The sequence below is a fragment of the Sapajus apella genome, unplaced genomic scaffold, assembly GCF_009761245.1.
Source record: "Sapajus apella isolate SASKATOON/1434 unplaced genomic scaffold, GSC_monkey_1.0 scaffold35, whole genome shotgun sequence".
NCBI classification, from domain to species: domain Eukaryota; kingdom Metazoa; phylum Chordata; class Mammalia; order Primates; family Cebidae; genus Sapajus; species Sapajus apella.
The window spans coordinates 21,230,824-21,253,167 of record NW_022436975.1 but is presented as its reverse complement, the minus strand read 5'-3'; the positions used below and the strand labels follow the sequence as shown (position 1 = coordinate 21,253,167).

The window sequence follows — 22,344 nt, the reverse complement described above, 5'->3', positions numbered from 1 at the left end:
TCAGGCTTCCATGCTATCATAAAAGTTATTTCCTTTACTTAACCTTAACTCTCTCCTCTGACACCTGTACTGGCTCCCTATTACGTTAAGCTGGAGTAATGCTGCTCAGCTGTGCCCTGAGAGTTTCTCCCATCGGCACCATCTCTTCCCAGAGAGCTCTTCCTCTTCTCTCCTCCTCTGCTCTCTCCTTGTGCTTCATGCACACTGACAGTCTCTAGTTTTGTAATCCTGCCACATCATTTCTTTTTCCTGGAACACCTCTTCCCTAGGATAAATTAAGTACTTTCATTCCCCTTTTTTTCCTGGGAGGTTATTTATTTATTTATTTTTTAAATTCTCATATATGAAATCCTATGGGGAATTTTACTTCAAAATAATATCAGGTGAAGGAAAGTGAAGAGGGATATAGATGAAACAAGTTTGGTCATTTATTAATAATGATTGAGTTATAGGTATGTCAGAATCTTCTGTCTGTTGTATGTATGTTTACATTTTCCCGAATTTAAAATGTTTTGGGTTTTTATTTTTAAATCTCCTTACTTTGAGAAAACTTCAGAGTAAAAGTGTGACAACCAGCCTGGTGACTAGTTTATCTTTGCCTACTCAAAAGCCATAAAACACTATTTTTATGTGTGCTACAAATAGTTAATTCATGGTATAGGCACTTGATTCGCTACTGTTTGGAGTCTGTGTTCTGTGTGTCTGTTGTCATTCATGTTGTCTGCTAGGACTAGAAAACAGCACCAAATTAGAGGCCATATGCTATGACACTTAAGCTCTTTTTATGCTGATTTCTTTTATAAAGTAGATTTTTTCTCCAGCTATATTGATTGTAAGGAATAGGATGAAGATCTTTTATTTTTGAACCCTTGACTTAGAACTGTCTTCAGATAAAATTGTTAGGCCTGGTTTCCAGTAGCCCTTCCAAATGTTTAGTTAGTGCTTAATGTGAATCATAGATACTGTGGGGCTGTACTGTCCAAAATGGTAACTACTAGTCACATCTAGATGAACTTAAAAAAAAAAAAAAGAAATTGACTTTTTTGATCACACTAGCTTATATTTCAAGTGCTTATTAGCCACTGTGGCTAGTATGTACCATTTTGAACAGAAGAGATATGGAACATTTCCATGATTGCAGAAAGTTCTGTTGGACAGCGCTATTGAGAGTATCAATAGTTTCTTGATGTATTAGCATGGTTCCAATATTTAAAGCCTTCTTCAAGTATTTGTATAGTCATGAACAAAAAGCTCTGGATTTCATTATTAATCCATGTCTATATCTTATTCACTGACTATGGTAAGTAAGGAGGGACATTTCAAAGCAATTGTTCATTTTAGTTCCTAAAGCTCTTTTCTTACCAGCTCCTGCCAGATGGCACTTCTCCAGAAATGCAATCTAATTTTTATGGAATAATTTGCATAACTTAGAATTTAACTGAAACTATTTTTAACACCTGCATATGACAGTTGAAAGTAACTGTTTCAAGTAATTAACATAATTTGAAAGTAGCAGCTGCATATGTGTTAAACAGTTTCTTAAAATTTACTCTATGAAAATTATTTTTGGAAGAACTCTTTACTGGAAGAAACTAGTACAGTGATTGTTTTGAACCAGTCCTACAGACAAATAGGAAAGGAACGCTGTTAGTAGTTCAAGAGGTGTGTTCGAGAGGTGTGTTAGTCACAAATAACTTAGTTTATTTTAAGGAGAAAACTTAAATTATGTATGCTGTGTACGCCTCAGTATATAAACAGTTCTCCATTTTGCCCATGGAGAAGATTCAAAATATTTCCTAGACACCTTGAATATATGAGCTTTTAGGGAAGTCATGAAGTAGCCAAATGTTTTATTTCTGATATTCAATTTTAGTTTAACTATACATACATATAATTGCATATCATATAAAGTATTAGAAATAGTATCTTCCCCCTCCTACTTCATGAAAATTTGTTACACTTTTCATATGCAACTTTTATGTTAATATCTGTCATTCCTCATAATGAATTTTTTTCCAGAGCACATCACCTTTTCTTCTGTCTTACTGGTTCCTCCATTAGACTTCTATGAACCTTTAAAAATGGCGTTGGTTGAAGTTTTCAGGTGTATGTGTCTTATGCAAACATTTATTTGTTCAACATAGTCAATGCAGATCTCTATAATACAAGAGCTTTGTAAAGATTTAATTATAAGATGCATCATCTGGGGTTTGGGGGGAAATCTTTGCCTTATATTTGGGGCATATATGTGATATTCAGCTTAGTTTGTTTTTCAGCCTAGTATAGTCAAGAAATGTGTTTTTTATAAAAATAAATTTGTTGAAGTATGTTACATTTTTTAATAAAAGGATTTTGGAATAACAACTGAAAATGGTACTTGAAGTTATTTACGATTTTAGGATTTGTTATGATTTCACCCAGCCTTCTCTGTTCTTTCCCTTTCCCCACAACCCATGTGAATGTGTATGTCCAGAGACTATGGTGCTGGTGTTAGGCAAGTCTTTGTTGTCAGCTTCAGCTGTGAACGCTGCACCACTGGGGCTGTAACCCCAGTGATAACTGGAGAACGTTGGGGGATGCTAAAATTAGCCATTTTCTAGATAAAATTTCTCATTTTAAAAATCATGGTAAGCCAGGCATGGTGGCACACCTGTAATCCTGGCTACTGGGGAGGCTGAGGCAAGGGGTGGCCTGAGTCTGAGACCAGCCTGGGTAACATAATGAGGCTCATCTCAAAAAAATAAAATAAAACTTATTTTACACCACTCCCACTTCCGTGTATTTTTTGTAATCATTTGGGAATACCTTTATCTAGGGTGTATGTTAAGTTAACCACAATTCCTACCACCCATTGTGGTATTCTCATTTCTGCCATTTTTGAGGGGGTGGTATTATTGTTGTTACTGTCAATAAACAGAGAGATTAATTAGCTTACCTAAGGTCACTCAGCTTGTAAGTGACACAAGTACTTAGCTGCCCATTCTCTTACTCATTTTTACTTTTCTGTGGTAAGCTTTGAGTGTACAAACACTGCTTTAGAGACACTGGTTATTTTGTTCATAGCTGAATGGACCCTTACTTAGAAAAAGGTTTCTTGATTCTTCTATCTTTTTGAAAGCTATAGATACTGTTTTTAAAGCTTTGCTTAGGCATTTGATGGTTGTGAATATGGAACCTAGTGATGGCATTTTACCCTCTATTATTATTGACTCGGTTGACTATCAGAAAGGTAAGGCTACTAGACACAGTGGTGCATGTCTGTAGTCCAAGTTACTCAGGAGGCTGAGATGGCAGGATCACTTGAGCCCTGGAGTTGGAGGCTACAGTGCACCATAATTGCACCTGTGAATAGCCACTGCACTCCAGCCTGAGTAACATAGCGAGATCATGTTTTTTAAAAAGGAGACGCAGGGCTAACATACAAAGTTGAATCTGAACTTAAGAAAGAACTCTGTGGATTTTTTTTCTTAGCTAATGTCAAGCACAACTGTGTTTCACCTAATTGGGTTGAAATTTAAAGACAAAAGATCAGAGATGGAATGGCTTTTTGAAATGTATTTTGTTTTTAATTTATAATAGTGTTTTTAGTCTTGTCAGAGAAGAAAAGAGTAGGCAACTTAAGTTCTCTTCTAATTCAGCAGTGTGAATTTAAAAAACTTACTTGAATTTCTTTTAAACTAAAAAAGAAAAACTTCCTAAGTAGTTACATTACAGTTTTTCCAACAAATTAGTTTTTTGTTTTTAAACATTGCCTTACTCAAATTTTTATGGAATAAAATGAGTTCAATCATCAGTTAAAAACTAAAAAGCTTCCCTCCTAAGTTATAAGGGTTCTCTTGGTCTGTTTTCTCCTTTGACATTTGGAGTGTTGGCTAACACATATGAAAGAATATGGCAATATTTCTTATACCTAGTCATTTATGTGCCACCTTTCTGCTTTACCATATTTACATACCACTAATTCATACTTTTGACATTTTAATTGTTAAGGTATATTAACATAAAAATGATTTTGGGGTTTTGTTTTGTTTGGTTTGAGACAGGGTCTTGCTCTGTTACCCATGCTGGAGTGCAGTGGCCACAATCACAGCTCATTGCAGCTGCAGCGTCAATTTGCCATGCTCAAGCAATCCTACTACTACAGCCTCCTGAGTGGCTGGAAGTACAGGCATGCATCACCATTCCTGGCTAATTTTTGTATTTTTTTTAGAGATGGGGTTTCGCCACGTTGCCAAGGCTGGTTTCAAACTCCTGGGCTCAAGCAATCTGCCTGCATTAGCCCCCCAAAGTACTGGTATTACGGGCATGATCCACCACACTCAGCCTAAAATACTTTAAAATTTTAATTACAGTCAAGTAAAAGTATTTTATTGTGTACTGTCTACAATCATTTTGTTCAGTTCCAGTGTACACACCACACTGGGAAACACTGGCATATATTTAGTGTCACTTCTACATGCATTGTACATCAAATTGCATTGATAATACTACAAGTGAGCTTTTCTAAAATTATTATAACGGGAGAGGAGAGGTTCCCTTGTGGTTGAACTTTAGCATGCTATCTCAACACCCTTTCTCCTTCCTTTCGTAAGCTGAAATATTTCACTGGAAATTTACAAATTATATGTAAAGTATCTTAAGACTGTTTTCAGAGATACTTCTCTCTTTGAAGAGAAGAATCTCTTCAAAGAGTTGGAAGAATATAAACTTGATATCAATTTTCCTAAGAGTCCCAAAATACAGTATTATAAATAGTAATATTCAGACTGTCTTATGTTCTACCTAACCCTTGATCTTTGCACTGTTCTTACTAGAGAAGAGTTTTCCATTTCAAAACTAGACATTAAAAAAGTCTCTACGCAAAAGATTTGGTGAAGTAGCTTTCTCTACGGAAACATAAGGGGAGAAATGGAGGACCAATAGACCTGCACTCAACTGTGCTACATACAAGAGACAAGTTAAGTGAGGCTCCAGAGGAATACAGTTCAGCCTGTCAACATCAACTCCATCGTTTCTATTAGTAGCTGTAGAACATGAATACTACTAACTAGACTAATCTTTGTAAATATACATATGAGGAAAACTGCCACATCTAAGGAAATTAGAAATGAGGTATAGGTGTTTCATCAGTCAGTAGGCTGGCCTGTTGAGCTTATTGCTGTCAGTGTTTTGTAAACATTTTTACTGCAACCAAAAATGAAAAACTTTTTATATCATAATTTAGAGAGAGAGGCAGAGAGACTGTGTATGTGTGTGTGTATGTGTAAAATGTGGAATCGAATTTTCATAATACAATGTGCTATACACCCCAGCGTTTTCTTTTTCATTTTTTTGAGACAAGAGTCTTCCTAGCTCACTGCATCCTTGAACTCCTAGGCTCAAGCAATCTTTCTGCCTCAGTTCCCCAAGTAGCTAGGACAACAGGCACATGCCACCACGCCTTGCTACTTTTTAGAAAGTTTTTTTGTAGAGATAGGGTCTCTCTGTGTTTCCCAGGCTGGACTCAAACTCTTGGATTCAAGCAGTCCACCTTTCAAAGTGCTGGATTACAAGTGTGAGCCATGGTGCCTGGCCACATTTTCTATTTTATTTTATGTTTTAAAAGATGCTGGTGTGATCCCTAAATTGATTTCATGATCTACTGCAAGGTCTTTTTTAAGAGACAGAGTCCTGCCGGGTGCAGTGGCTCAAGCCTGTAATCCCAGCACTTTGGGAGGCCGAGGCAGGTGGATCACGAGGTCGAGATCGAGACCATCCTGGTCAACATGGTGAAACCCCGTCTCTACTAAAAATATAAAACATTAGCTGGGCATGGTGGCGCATGCCTGTAATCCCAGCTACTCAGGAGGTTGAGGCAGGAGAATTGCCTGAACCCAGGAGGCGGAGGTTGCAGTGAGCCGAGATCGCGCCATTGCACTCCGGCCTGGGTCACAAGAGTGAAACTCCGTCTCAAAAAAAAAAAAAAAAAACAGAGTCTTAGTCTGTCACCCAAGCTGGAGTACAGTGGCATGATCATAGCTTACTGTAGCCTTGAACTCCTGTGTTCAAGTGATCCTCCTTCCGCTTCTGCCTCCTGAGTAGCGGGTACTACAAGTGCATACCACCACGCCCAGCTAATTGTCGTTTTTGTAGAGACGGGGTCTTGCTGTGTTGCCCAGGTTGATCTCAAACTTCTGGCCTCAAATGATCCTCCCATCTTGGCCTCCCAGAGTGCTGGATAACTGTGGGAGAAAAAAAGAAGCAAACATAAAATTTATGTACTTGGGCTTGCAAAGTAATTGAGGAAGAAGAATATACAATTAAGGAATAATATAAATGAGAAGAAAAATGTTAAACTTTTTTTAATGACTGACAATGAAGGGACTAAAGCATGAGCTGAAAAAATATGAATGCTGTTTTAGGTGAACAAAAGTATGTCTACTATAAACATAACAATTTAACATTAGAGGAATATCAGATTGTCAGCATGTAACCATGGTTAATACTGTGTCATTTAATACATGTTCATTACAAAAAAGAGCCATAGATCTTAGCTCTAAAAGGGATTTTGAGTTTATCTGTTTGAAACAAATCTAAGTATTCACATTTTACAGGTGAAATAACTGATGCCAGCAGAGATTAAATGACTTGCTAGAGCTATGTACCTAATTGGGGATGAGAGATTGGAGTGGGGTGGGGGCAGGATAGTTTTCAGATCTCCTACTACTACATTTTTCACTTACTCTTAAAGAACAGAAATGAGCCAAGCACAGTGGGTCATGCCTGAAATCCTGACCCTTTGGAAGGCCAAGGTGGGAGGATCTCTTGAGTCCAGGAGTTTGAGACCAGCCTGGGCAACATAACAAGACTCCACCTCTTAGAAAAAGGAAAGGATACAATTTAAAAAAAAAGGAAAGGAAATGTTTTAGCGTGTTTTAATCTATAACGTATTTTTTTACAGGAAGATATTCCTCGTCAGCTTGTCTACATTGGTCTTTACCTCTTCCACATTGCTGGAGCTTACCTTTTGAAGTGAGTTGGGATATTTCATGAGGGTGTAAGTGGGCTGGGCAGATGGTATGCTGGCCTGTCTTAATTGATAATTAAACTTCCCATTTTCAATTTGCTCTTTTAACAGCTTGAATCACCTAGGACTTGTTCTTCTGGTGCTGCATTATTTCGTTGAATTTCTTTTCCACATTTCCCGCCTCTTTTATTTTAGCAATGAGAAGTATCAGAAAGGGTAAGTTGTTTAGCCATTCTATTTCTCATGTAGTAGGTATTTAAAGTCAGTGCCTAACAAGTTGCCAAGATCCATACTTTTGGCCATTATATTACTTTTTAAGCAATTAGTAGCCACTTTAAATAAAATGATTTAGCAATTCAGACTTTGTATTTTACTCTCTAAAATGGAGCCTTTCTCACCTAGAGAGATACTGTATTGTTTTTTTGGTTTTTTTTGTTTCTTTGTTTGTTTTGTTTTGTTTTGTTTGTTTTTTTTAAGACGGAGTTTCGCTCTTGTTGCCCAGGCTGGAGTGCAATGGCGCGATCTCGGCTCACCGCAACCTCCGCCTCCTGGGTTCAGGCAATTCTCCTGCCTCAGCCTCCTGAGTAGCTGGGATTACAGGCACGCACCACCATGCCCAACTAATTTTTTGTATTTTTTTAGTAGAGACGGGGTTTCACCATGTTGACCAGGATGGTCTCGATCTCTTGACCTCGTGATCCACCCGCCTCGGCCTCCCAAAGTGCTGGGATTACAGGCTTGAGCCACCGCGCCCGGCCCGAGAGATACTGTATTGTATCTTGCAATTTTGAAGGCTTCTTGGGTTTACTTTTCTGTTATAACTTTTCCTACCTTGTGTATTGAATGTTTTTCTTTTGGAGGATAGAGAAGTGAAATTTTCTCAGAAGAAAATGAAACAATAGATAATTAGCCTCATAGATAACTAAAAGATACTGATGGGGAAATTGAACTGAAAACAGAATTGGAGAGGTATAACTTGTAAAGAGCGTAAAGTCATCTTAAAAAAAAAGCAAAACTGGTAACTCTTAAATGAGAATTGGGCATCCTATTCTTTATAACATGGCTTTTCTGGTTTGTTTTGCCCAGCATTTTCCAAAATTATTCTGAATATCAATAGTTCTGAGGAACATCAATAGTTCTTATACAAGAAAAGAAATAAGCTAAACAGAAAATTAAGCATTTATTTACTGGATTTTTTTTTTAGAAATTTAAATAGGCTAATATGTGTTATATCTGAGTGTGGTATATAGCCTTTCCCACATATTTGACACAAGATTCTTTTTTGCAGAATAAGAAATGCTATTTTAATATGCCTTTATTTAATAGGAATCTAATTTCCAATAGAATCTTGCTTTTGAGATTTCAGGAATTTGACTTACGGCCTTTGTCTTGCAGATTTTCTCTGTGGGCAGTTCTTTTTGTTTTGGGAAGACTTCTGACTTTAATTCTTTCAGTACTGACTGTTGGTTTTGGCCTTGCAAGAGCAGAGAATCAGAAGCTGGATTTCAGTACTGGAAACTTCAATGTGTTGGCTGTTAGGTACAGTCAGTTTAACATTTTTTCACTTTGTACAGCTATGTAATATATATTATCAGTTTCTCTATGATGAGTCATCTAAAAAAAGCATGAATATGAGGTTGTGGAGAATACTTAATTTGATTTTATTTTATACCTGTTGCTGTTTTTTTTCACGTCTAAAGTGAAGTACTAAAGCATTTAACTTTTAGGATAAATTATTAATGCAATGATTATTAATACAGTCTTTCTCAACTGAGTGGAAATTTTAGTACTAAAAACTTAAGATAGAATATATTCGGTGGCATTGTTTTTTATACGCTATAATTTTTTACTTGTTAATATTTCTCAGAATCGCTGTTCTGGCATCCATTTGCATTACTCAAGCGTTCATGATGTGGAAGTTCATTAATTTTCAGCTTCGGAGGTGGAGAGAACATTCTGCTTTTCAGGCACCAGCTGTGAAGAAGAAACCAACAGTAACTAAAGGCAGATCTTCCAGAAAAGGAACAGGTTTGTGTTCATTAAGCAATGAAAAACTCATGGAAGTAGAAAACTTTTTAAAAATTTGTTGTGGGATCTTATTTACTTGTTTTAAGATCTTACAAAGAAAATATTCTGCTTTTTAACCAAATTAGAGGCAAAGTAATCTTACTGCGTTTCACAATTGGGCGATCCTTTGGGTGAGGAAACTCAGTTACTTCCCTTAAAAGCTGTCCACTAAATTTCTCTTTAACAAGTTTTCCATGCATGGTTACCTTGAGCCACTCTAGACCAAAGTTTATGGGCAGGTTTAGTGAATAACTAAATTAGAGGATGATAATTGGTTTACAGGCATCTTACTCACATTTTATAAAGCTCTTTACAACCTCTTCCCATCTCCCCATTTGTCCCAAGTGGAATAGCTTTTTTTGTAACTTCTGATTGCTTGCTTGATTCTTTGTCTTTAAGCCTTCATTTAACCTTTTTTCTCCTTATGACTTTTGTGAAAAGTGAAAGTGCATTGATATTGTTTTTTCCCCCCAAGTTTGTCCCAGCAATTCTTGGCCCTTTGCATTTTCTTAATACGTTTTAATATAACTTGAGCTGGGTGCAGTGAGGGGTGCCTGCAATTCAGCTATTCAGGAGGCTGAGGCATGAGGATCACTTGAACCCAGAAGTTCAAGGTTGCAGTGCACAATGATCATGCCTGTGAAGAGCTACTGCACTCCAGCCTGGGCGGCATAGTGTCTCTTTAGGGAAAAAAAAATGTACAACCTGGTACATTTTCACAAAAATTGCTGGGATATTGGGTTGAAATAACATCATGTCTGTAGTTCAATTTAGGGATAATTAAGCATTTCAACCCATTAACATGATACATACCTCTGTTTATTTAGATTGTCTTTAATTTCTCCAAGTAATATTTTTAATAGCTTTAAAAGGATATAATTCACATATGATAAAGACTACCCTTTAAAGTATACATTTCAGTCATTTTTAACATATTGTTTGTTCACAGACTTGTGCAGACCACTATCTAATTCCAGAATATTTTTATCACTGCAAAAAGAAACCTCATGCCCATCAGCATCACTTCGCATTTCCCCCTTCATTCTGCCCCGGCACCCTGTGATCTATTTTCTGTCGCTAAGGATTGGCCTTTTCTGGACATTTCATGTAAACAGAACCATGTGATATGTGGGCTTTTGCTACTGGATTATGTTTTGAGGTTCATCCATGTGGTAGCATATGTAAAGACTTCATTTATTTTTACTGCCAAATAATATTCCATTGTATAGATTACCTTATTGTATGGATATATACTATATTGTGTTTATCCATTCATCATTTGATGGACATTTGAGTGCCTTTTACTTTTTGGCTATTATGAATAATGATGCTGTGAACATTTATGTACAAGTTTTTGTTCAAACATGTGTTTTCATTCTCTTGGGTGCATACATAGGAATGGAATTTCCGAATCGTATGGTAACTATGTTTAACATTTTGAGGGAGCTGCCAAACTGTTCTTTGAAGTGGTTATACTGTTTTACACTCATGGTTTAGCATCTTGACATTCAGTTGTCCCTGTACCATTTGTTAAGAAGACTTCTTCACTATTGAACTGTCTTGATAGCCTTGTCAAAAATCATTTTTAAGAAAAGTTTATTTCTAGGTCGTGAATTCTCTTGCATTTGTTTGTATGTCAATTCTTATTCCAGTACCACACTATCTTGATTACTGTAGCTCTGTAGTAAGTTTTGAAAGCAGGTAATGGGAGTCCCCAATGTTGTTGTTCTTTTTCTTGTTTTTGTTATTCTGAGTCTCTTGCATTTCCATATGAATTTTTATTTAAGTAAACAATGTTGCTATGTTGCCCAGGGTAGACTTGAACTCCTGGGCTCAAGGAGTTCTCCCATCTCAGCATCCCAAGTAGCTGGGACTACAGGAACATGCCGTCTTGCCCAGCCATTTTAATATGAATTTTAGAATGAGCTTTTCAGTTTCTGTAAAAAGCCAGCTGGGATTTTGGTATGGATTATCTTTAATCTGTAAGTTGCTGTGCAGAGTATGAACATGAATGGCTATTTATTTAGATCTTTAATCTCTTTCAGTTATAGTTACCAGTGTGTGCATCTTACAGTTCATTAAATTTATTTCTATTTTATTCTTGATGCTGTTGTAAAATAGAACTGTCTTCTTAATTCCATTTTCAGATTCTTCATTGCCAGTGTATATGAAATACAATTCACTTTGTATATTGATCTTGTATCCTGCAACCTTACCGAGTTTATTTATTTGAATAAATAAATGTGTGTGTGTGTGTGTGTGTGTGTCGTGGTGGTGGTGGTGGTGGGGCAATCCGGATGCTTTCTATTGCATTTTCTTGCCAAATTGCCCTGCCTGCAACCTCCACAACAAGTGTTGAATAGAAATGCTGAGAGCAGACATCCTTGTCTTGTTTTTGATATTAAGGGTAGGCATCCATCCAGTCTTTTACCATTAAATATGATGTTAGCTATGGGTTTTTCATAAATGACCTTTATCAGGTTGAGGAAGTTCCCCTCTGATTCCTAGTTTGTTTGTGTTTTTATCATGAAAGGTTGTTAGATTTTGTCAGTTGCTTTTTTTCCTGCGTCTATTGAGATAACCTTGTGGAGTTTTGTTATTTTTTCCTGTTGGTATTATAGATTACATTGATTTTCAGATGTTAAACCCATGTTGCATTCGTGGGATAAATTTCACTTTTTTATGTTGTGTGATCCTTTTTATCTCTTTACAGATTTGGTTTGCAAGTATTTTGTTGAGGTTTTTTGTATCTGTATATATAAAGGATATATTTGTGTCTATTTTTCTTGTAACATCCTTGCCTAGTTTTAGTGTCAAGATAATACTGGCTTCATAGAATGAATTGGGGAGTGCTTTTTTTTCCTTTTCTGTTTTTTGGAAGAGTTCTTCACTTGATCTTAGCCAAAAAGCAAGAAGCAGTGGAAGAGTTATTGAAGGATGTATTTTATAGGTTTCTGTATAGGGATCTCATACATTTTTCATTAAATTTATTTTCAGATATTTTCTTCTTTAAGCTAATATACATATGCTTTTTAATAAACAGTTTTAACTGTTTGTTACTTAGTAATGCCATTTGTTCCCTTTAAGGTACTATCTATATATTGAGTAGTCTTCCTGATTTATTTATTCTAAGGTTTACACTAAAATACACAGTTATATCATCTACAAATATTATACCTTTTCATTTTCTTCCTATATTATGCTAGCTAGGACTATGCCATAATGTTGAATACAAGAAATGAATACTCTTGTTCCTCATGTAAGAAGGAGACCTTTCAGTATTTCATTATTAAGACTGTTTTGCAGATGTCCCTTATTTACTAAGAGTTTTTGTCTATGACTTGTGGAAGTTAAGAAATAATTTTTCTGCAACATTTAGTTAGTCATAAGAGTTTTTCTTTTTTCTATTAATGTTGTGAATTGCATTGACTATCAGTGATAAAATAATTTTGCATTTCTGACATGAATCCAAGTTGGTGATGATAATGAAATAGTCTCCCTTTATCCTTGGGGAATACTTTCCAAAACCCTCACTGGATCCCTGAAACCAGGGATAGTGTCAGACTCTATACAGTCACCTGGTAAATAATGACATTTCAGTCAACAGCTGTACAGCATATGTGCCTATATGATTCATTTATGACACTGGTCCCATAAGATTATAATACTGTATTTCTGCTGTACCATTTTTATGTTTACATACATAAATACTTACCCCTGTGTTACAGTTTCCTACAATATTCCATACAGTAACATGCTGTGCAGGTTTTTAGCCTGGGAACAATAGGCTATACCATGTAACCTAGGTGTGGAGTAGGCTCTACCATCTAGATTTGTGGAAGTACGTTCTATGATGTTCACAAATGGTGAAATTGCCTGACAGATTTCTTAGAACATAGCCTGTTAAGTGATTTATGACTGTATATACTGTGTTTTCTCCTAATATAGCTATAATAAAATTTTGTTTATAAATAGTCACATATAACAGCATATTGTAGCAAAAGTTATGTGGATATGATATTTTTCTTTCTCAAAATATTATATAGCACTTACCTATTTTCAGACCATGGATGACTGAGTAACTGAAACCATGGAAAGCAATGCTGCAAATAAGGGGAGACCACTGTGTATCACTTTTGCTGAAATCCCTTTTTTAATATTTCATTAGGATTTTTGCATCTTTGTTCATGTAATAGATCAGCCTGTATTAGCCCTTTTTTGTAATATATCAGGCTTTGGCATCAAGGTTATGTTGGCTTTATAGAAAGTGTTGGGTAGATTTGTCTTTTGCGTAATATCAGCATTATTTCTTATTTAAGTGTTTGGAAGTGTTCACCAACTGACCATCTGACCTAGAGTCTTTTTTTTTTTTTTTTTTTTTTTTTTTCCCAAAACAGGGTCTCACTCTGTTGCCCAGGCTGGAGTGCAGTGGCACAATCTTGGCTCACTGCAGCCTCAACTTTGTGGGCTCAAGCGATCCTGCCACCTCAGCCTCCTGAGTAGCTGGGGCTACAGGCACAGGTCACCACACCACTAGTTTTTGTGTTTTTTATAGAGGTGGGATTTCACCATGTCACCCAGGATGGACTCAAACTCCTGTACTCTGAATCTGCCCACCAGACTCAACCAATTGGCTGGGCACTGTGGGAGGCTGAGGTGGGTGGATCACTTAAGCCCAGGAGTTCAAGACTAGCCCAGGCAACATGGTGAAACTCTGTCTTTACAAAAAAAAACGCAAAAATGAGCCAGGCATGGTGGTGCACTCCTGTAGTAGTCCCAATACTCGGGAGGCTGAGGCAGGAGGATCCCTTGATCCTGTTGTCACCCTTGGGGTGTCACTTCGCCAGCTGGAAAACTCTGTGGCAGGCAGTGCTTTCTGCCTGAGTATTGCTCAGGCCTGCTAGGCTCATTCCACCCACTTTGTCTGACAGGCGACCCTTGGCTTGCTCTACCGACCCAGATACCACACCTGCCAAGTGTGAGCCAGGCGCAGAGCAGCAAGGTGTGTGTGAGCAGGTGCACGCAGGGTCCAGCCACTGCTCACAGCCAGTCACACTGGCTGCTGTGGTGGGGCAGGCAGCTCTAGGCACTGGCACAGGTGCTGGCTCTGTGCCAGGCTGCAGCTAGACCAGATGTACAGCATAGGACTTCTGCTGCGGGCACCCATGTCTGGACAAGGGGAATGTGGTGGCACCCCCAGGGCTTGGTGATGCCCAGAATTGCAGAACCCCAAAGACGGTGTCACAGCCCTGACTTAGGGAATCCCTAGGTCTGGGCTAGGGAGTGGCACCCATGTCTGAACAAGGGGAACATGGTAACACCCCCAGAGCTTGGAGATGCCCAGAATTGCAGAACTCCAAAGAGGATGTCACAGCCCTGGCTTAGGGAGTCCCTAGGTCTGGGCTCCGCAAAGGACCACAGTTCTTTTCTCTTTCTCATTGCCCACAACATGGCAAGCAAGGGGGCATGTTTCAGCCTTGTTTGTGCTACAGCTCTTTTAGTCCTACCATTCAGCAGGTCCCAAGTTATTGTTCTGCATCCAGGAAGAATGAGGTATGCAGACAACTAGAGGGTGAGCAAGGCAGAGAGGAGCTTCATTGAGAGGCAGCACAGTTCTCAGGAGACCTGAAATGGGTAGCTCCTTTCCACAGGTATGGTGTCCTGTCATCTGTGCAGCCCTCAGCAGACAATAGACCTGGAGTGGTTAGCTCCTATCCACAGGCAAGTTTTCTCATCATCTACCCAAGTCTGGCTGAGTCCAGGATTTTTATGAGCTTCAGAGGGGAGGAAGTGCATGCTGATTGGTCCATGGGCGGGCCCAGAAAAACCACTGTAAGTTGTCACTCCAATCCATTGAACTGGTGGCCTGGCCCCCAAGCTTCAGGCCATCCCTGGCTTGAAGAGGCAGGCTTCACCAGGGACCTACCTCTTTCTGCCCAGAAACCTGTCTGCCTCCTCCGACCATCAACCTGCCATCCATGGTACCTAAGCTGGTCATGCCGGGGGGTGCCTGCAGGCCTGTGCCCAGCTGCTGGCAGCCCCCTTTGGACTACCTCTCATGCTCCATCAGCACCCAGAGACCTGACAGTACCAAGGCAGCAGGGAGCTGGCATGTCAGGGAGTTGCTCCGATCCCAGGGTCAGTCTCAACATCACTCCAAAATAGTAGCAGATGCCAGGAGTGGGGAGAGACCAGGCAGTGGGAGCAGGCACTCCCAAGCCTGCAGAGGCAGTGGGGCTTCCCAGGCCCTCAAGAGCGCAGGGATGCACAGGTCCACAGCTGTGGCTGGGTGGCTGCAGCTGCACCCAGGAGTGCAGGGCTCCCACTCCTCCAACTCAGAAGGGGACGGGGCTCCTGCAGCCCTTGTCACACCTCCCCCACCGCAGCCAGTGTCAAGGCAGCAGCCACTCCATATGGGCTGCCGCTGCCATCACTGAGAGGTGGAGGCTGCAGTGAGTGGAGATCATGTCACTGCACTCCAGCGTAGATAACAGAGTGAGACCCTGTCTCGGGAAAAAAAAAAAAGATGTTATTCACGTTTTGTGTTTCTTAGTTGTTTCTCTTTTGGTGAATTGTGTTTTTTAAGAAATTTGTCTAGTTTATATAAATTTGCAAATATATTAGCATAAAATTATTCGTACACACTTTGTTATCCTATGAATGCCTGTAAGTCAGTGATTCCTGTTTTTCATTTTGTATGTTAGTAACTTAAGCCTTTTATCTTTTCTTCCTTCAGTCAAAACCAACATTTGTCTTTTTGTGTTGATTTTCCTAGTTATATCTTTTCTGGATCATTGATTTCTATTCTTATTTCCTTTTCATTGGGTTGAATTTGCAGTTTTGTTTGTGATTACCTTCTTGAGATGGATTTTTGGAGCACTGAATTGTATCTCTTGTGAATTACATTCAATTAAGGGTAAACTCTCCTTTTTAACACTGCTTTAACTGCATTTCGTAAGTTTTGTTGTTAGTGAGATGGAGTATAGGTCTCTTGCCTAGGCTGGAGTGCAGTAGCATAATCTTGGCTCACTGCAACCTTCGCCTCCCGGGCTCAAGTGATTCTCCTGCCTCAATCTCCCAAGTAGCTAGGATGACAGGCGCCTGTCACCACACCCAGCTAATTTTTGTATTTTTAGTAGAGATGGAGTTTCACCATGTTGGCCAGGCAGGATCTCGAACTCCTGACATCAGGTAATCCACCCACCTCCACTTCCCAAAGTGTTGGGATTACAGGCGTGAGCCACTGTGCCCAGTCTGTATTTCACAGGTTTCTATGTCTTTTTCATTCCCATTCAGTTCAATATTTGTGCTGGGATTCCACTTGTGCTGGGATTATAGGCACAAGCCAACCCCACCTCAAACATCCATTTCTGTATGCAACTTGTATATTTTTGGAGAGAGAGTCAGTCAGACATTTGTTACTCCATCATAGCTTGAAGAAGGCCATTACATTAGCCAGGTGTTGTGGCACACGCCTGTAGTCACAGTTGTTTGGGAGGCTGAGGTGAGAGCATCACTTGTGCCACGAGTTTAAGACTGCTTTGAACCATGATTGTGCCTTTGCACTCCAGCCTTGGTGACAGAGTGAGACCCTGTCTCAAAAAACAACAATAACATAAATAAATAAAAAGAAAGCCATAGTACACACTCCACATAGGAATTATCCTAAGACACCAAATTTAGTATGTTGTAAACAAATATCCCCAAGGACTTTGCTGTCAAATGTGAAAAGTTTCTTTATTTTTACAGAAGATATTTCTCTTGAATACTATTTTTAAATTCTTGTAACTTTTTAAATAGTTTTCTGTCTTATCACTTTTTTCTGTTTTTAAGGGTAGTTTTCTTTTAAATTGCTACTTTCAGTTCATGTATTAAACATGTTGCAAGGTTTTGTGATTGGTTAAATACTGGTAAATAAATTTCACCTGAGTATATATTGGATTCTACATTTTCTTTTCTAAAGGTATTTTTTACATATAAAGATTACTTGCATTTATTTATAAAAGAAAGTAACACAGATTCTTTTCTTTTTGCAGAAAATGGTGTAAATGGAACATTAACTTCAAATGTAGCAGACTCTCCCCGGAATAGAAAAGAGAAATCTTCATAATGAATTATAAACTAATTGATTAATGTCCCCAAAGAAATCTGCTTTCTACTATATCTTTCAGCATTAGAGATTTTTCTGTTCTTGAAAATACAGTTTGTGCTCTTTGATTTTTGCTATTGTATTGTTTCATGCATTTTTTTAAAGGGCATTTGAGGGAGAGGATGATTGCTATAACTGAAAAAAAAAATTTTAGCTTAGACTAAGCTACCTGCCTTCAAAATAGTTTAGGGACCACCACCACATTTTATTTTGTTTTTATTTTTGAACATTTTTCTAATGATTTGGAGACAAAACTATTTAAAAAACTACCACATATCAGTGATACAATTTCTTGCTGTCACCAATTTTTTATAATAGCAGAGTGGCCTGTTCTAAGAAGGCCATATTTTTTAAGTTATCTTTCAGGGTAAAACGGAAATACTATAAAGTTGGATGTCAAACTTTAATATGCTGGATGTCAAACTTTAATATGTCAGATGTCAAACTTTAATATGCTGGATGTCAAACTTTAATATGTTTTCAGTGTTCTCTAATTTTTAGGAATTTTTGTAGCCTTTACACCTGGAAAAAAAGATTTGTAACATCACCAAAACAATTGTGTGCTTTATTTTATAGGTAGTGGTTATTAGTATTACATCCCCATTTTTAAAACAAAAACATACTAATGGTTGCAACATGTGGAGTTTTATTGACATACATATTAAATCAAAGTGTATTCTTAACATAAAAGTACTTGTGAAGTAAAATCTTTCTTGTGCGTTTTCAATACTTGTAAACTGGAAATCAAAATATTTACTATGAACAGGAAAATCTGACTTATATAGCCCTTTTTGGTATGTTTATTAATAATGATTCTTAATGGGGCTCATAAGTTTAATATGCACAGCATCTTAGAAAAGTTTAACCTGCAAACCCTTTCAAAACATAATGCCTACTTGATTTTTAACTATAAAAAGAATGTCAGGTAATTATATTTGGAAAACATTTAATGCACTCACTTTAAAGAAATTGAAAATTCAGGTGGATAGTCTTACAAAAGACAATGTGCTTTATGTTATACCTATAGCTTTGGTCCCATCTTTAATTGAGAAACATTTATCTGTATAAAACATATTTTTGGATAAATATATATATATATATATATATATTTGTATCTCTACAGAAAGTCTCTAAAAAGCATTTGAGTAAAATATTTGGTTCCCTTTTCTATAATTATCCTTTAAGATCATTATAGCTACATTTGATTTATTCACTGTATTTACAGTATATATATTGTTCCTTTCAGTGTTCACATCTTTTTCCCCATTTCTCACTCTGTCACCAGCTGTTTGTGCCATTTTTAGTGTAAAAGTTGCAGACCTATTAGATCTGCAGTTTAAGTTGCCATGCTGCTAGGAAGTTGTCCTTTTTCTTTCCAGCTGTTTACCTACTTCCTGGAAAATGTAGTAGCTCTCTGTAGCATTATGGAGTTTCAGTGGAACCAAATTTTTGCCATTAAAAACTGGCATTATATTGAACTATACCTTGAGAAATCAATCAAAATAAAAATTTTTACTTTCACAAGTTGCATCCTGGATGTTTCTATCGTTGTTAGTGTTTATGCTATTTTGGTATATAACCTCATTAAAATGTACCAGGTTTAAAACACTTTATAGACATTCAGAATAACCCTTTGCAAAAATGTGCACATCTGCAAATAAACAAATTTGTTCCACAGAATAATGGTGAGTACTGCTGGGAGGATACGTGGTCATAACCAAATTAATCGGGTAATCACTGGATTAAACTAACCTAAAGGTATCTCTTTATTATGGAACCATTCATTCCTTAATATGCAAATGTGTTTCCTGGTGCACCAAGCATGTTGGCAGTGAGGCTATAATATGCAGTGTTTCCCACCCTATTTGCCTGTAGAATCTTGTGTTCATCAAATTACTTATAGCACTTTGTGTTCTAAAGCATACACTGTGTTTAGGCAAAGAAAAAAGCCCTTGATATGTAGTTATCAGGGGCTGATATATACACACAAGCATGTATACACACAGGTATGATTGTAAATTATGAGCCCTACACCCTGCTCGCAAATGTGCTGAGAAAAGTCTGTACTGGCTTCCAGATCCTGCAGAACCTGTCACTGTCATCTGGACTCAAGTCGAGCTTTGAAGCCTGTTGGGAATCCTTTAGGGAGCTGCATCTGGATAGGGCTTGTGGCTCTGTCTTAAACCCTGGGGACCATGAATTAGTTGCTTTGCCATTCTGGGATTTACTCTTTCCCACCACAAAATGCCTTTTTTCTGCATTTTTTTTTTTTTTACTTTAAATTGACAATTTATAATTGTATGTGGGTGTACAAAGTGGTGTTATGAGTATAATGTGGAATAATTAAGCTAGTTAACATCCATCACCTTAAATACTTAACATTTTTTGTGATGAGAACATTTAAACTTACTTAGTTTTGAAATGTATAATACTATACTCACCATATAGAATATAGTGAATAGAACTGCTGTGTCATAGAACTAAAAAGAAATTCCTTCTGTCATACGTTATACTCTTTGACCATCATCTCCCCATTCCCCTCAGCCCCCAGCCTTTGTAACCATCATTCTACACTGATTCCACATATAAGTTAGTATGTGTGCCATATTTGTCTTTGTGCCTGGTTTACTTGGGATAATGTTCTCCAGTTTCATCCATGTTGTCACAAATGACAGAATGTCTTTTTTAAAAGCTGAATAGTATTCCATTATGTGTATATACTGCATTTCCACATTTTCTTCAGCATATGATAGACCTTAGGTTGATTCCATAACTTGGCTATTGTGAACATAGTGCTAGAGTGAACATGGCTGCAAACATCTCTTCAAAACACTGATTTCAAATCTTTGGGTTGAATTCCCAGAAGTGGATTGCTGGATCATATGGTAATTCTATTTTAGTTTTTCGGAGAACATCAATGCAGTTTCCCTTAATGGCTGAACTAATTTACATTCTTAACAGTGTATAAGGGTTTCCCTTTCTCCATTTCCTTGCCAACATTTATTATCTTTTGTCTTTGTCACTATAGCCATTGTGACAGGTGTGAGATGACGTCACATTGTGGTTTCAATTGGCAGTTTTTTCATTGTATGTCTTTTAGTAGTTTTATAGTTTCTGGTCTTACATTTAAGTCCTTAATCTATTTTGAGTTGATTTTTGCATATAGTGTAAGACACGGGTCCAATTTCATTCTGCATGTGGGTATCTAGTTTTCCTAGCACCATTTATTGAAAAGAATGTTCTTTTCCCATTGTATATTCTTAGCACCTTTGTGGAAAAGCAATTGACCATGTGCATACCTGGGTTCATTTATGGGCTCTCTACTCTTGTTTCATATGTATTTTTTTTTGCAAGTACCATGCTAACTTTTGGGTTTTTTTTTAAATATTTACACAGGAAGCCAGGGGTCTCACCATATTGCCCAAGCTGGTATCAAACTGCTGCTCTTGAGTAATGCTCCTGCCTCAGTCTCCCAAAGTGCTGGGATTACAAGTGTGATTACCAACACTTTTTTTTTTCAATAGTTTTGGAGAACAGATAGTTTTGGGTTACATGGTTAAGGGGTGGGTGGGTGTGTGTGTGTGTGTGTGTGTGTGTGTGTGTGTGTGTGTGTTTGAAGCGGAGTCTTGCTCTGTTGCCCAGACTAGAGTGCAGTGGCATAGTCTCGGCTCACTGCAGCTTTCACCTCCTGGGTTCAAGTGATTCTCCTGTCTCGGCCTCCTGAGTAGCTGGGATTGCAGGTGCCTGCCATCATGCCCAGCTAATTTTTTGTATTTTTAGTAGAGATGGGGTTTCACCATGTTGGCCAGGCTGGTCTAGAACTCCTGACCTGTGATCCGCCTGCCTCAGCCTCCCAAAGTGCTGGGATTACAGGTGTGAGCCACCACGCCTGACCAGGTAAGTTCTTTAGTGGTGATTTCTGAAATTTTGGTGCACTTCCCATATGAGCAGTGTACAGTATACCCAATGTGTAGTCTTTTATCCCTCACCCCCCTCCCTTCTTTCCCCCCAAATCCCCAAAGTCCATTATGTCATTCTTATGCCTTTGCATCCTCATAGCTTATCTCCCACTTATAAGTGAGACTATACAATATTTGATTTTCCATTTCTGAGTTACTTCACTTAGAAAAATGGTCTCCAGTTCCATCCATCCAGGTTGCTGCAAATGCCATTATTTTATTCCTTTTCATGGCAGAGTAGTATTCCATCATATAAATATACCGTATTTTCCTTATCTGTGTGTTGGTTGATGGGCATTTAGGCTGGTTCCATGTTTTTGCAATTGCAAATTATGCTGCTATAAACATGCATGTGCAAATGTCTTTTTCATATAATGATTTCTTTTCCTCTGGGTAGATACCCAGTAGTAGGATTGCTAGATCAAATGGTAGTTCTACTTTTAGTTTTTAAAGGAATCTCCATACTGTTTTCCATAGTGGTTATACCAATTTACATTCCCACCAGCAGTGTAAAAGTTCCCTTTTCACAATATCCATGCCAACATCTATTTAAAAAAATTTTTAATTATGGCCATTCTTGCAGGAGTAAGATAGTATCTCATCGTGGTTTTAATTTACATTTCCCTGATAATTAGTGATGTCGGGGATGTTTTCATGTTTATTAGCTATTCATCTATCTTCTTTTTTTGAGAAGAAGATAGATGAATAGCCAAAAAACATGGAAAAATAAAAATTTGAGAATTTTATATTCATGTCCTTTGCCCACTTTTTGATGGGATTATCTTTTTCCTGCTGATTTGTTTGAATTCCTTGTAGATCTGGTTATTCGTCCTTTGTTGGATCCATAGTTTGTGAATATTTTCTTCCACTCTGTGGGTTGTCTATTTACTCTGCTGATTATTATTATTATTATTTTTTGTTGTTGTGCAGAAGCTTTTTACTTTAATTAGGTCCCATCTAATTTTTGCTTTGTTGCATTTGCTTTTGGGTTCTTAGTCATGAACTCTTTGCTAAGCCAATGTCTAGAAGAGATTTTCTGATATCGTCTAGAATTTGTATGGTGTCAGGTCTTAGATTTAAGTCTTTGATCCCTCTTGAGTTGATTTTTGTATAAGGTGAGAGATGAGGATCCAGTTTCATTCTTATACATGTGGCTTGCCAAT

General features: G+C 37.8%; 1 protein-coding gene across 1 annotated transcript in view; it reads left to right on the top strand.

The window, feature by feature from the left end:
• TRAM1 (translocation associated membrane protein 1) overlaps positions 1–18,743 on the top strand; it is a 33,485-nt gene extending 14,742 nt beyond the window's left edge. The window contains exons 7-11 of the mRNA XM_032296313.1: positions 6,941–7,011; positions 7,118–7,222; positions 8,402–8,545; positions 8,874–9,034; positions 17,110–18,743. Coding sequence (XP_032152204.1) covers positions 6,941–7,011; positions 7,118–7,222; positions 8,402–8,545; positions 8,874–9,034; positions 17,110–17,183 — 555 coding nt within the window. The 3' untranslated portion in view covers positions 17,184–18,743. The remainder of the gene's footprint in view (positions 1–6,940; positions 7,012–7,117; positions 7,223–8,401; positions 8,546–8,873; positions 9,035–17,109) is intronic.
• The last annotated feature ends 3,601 nt before the right edge of the window (positions 18,744–22,344 follow it).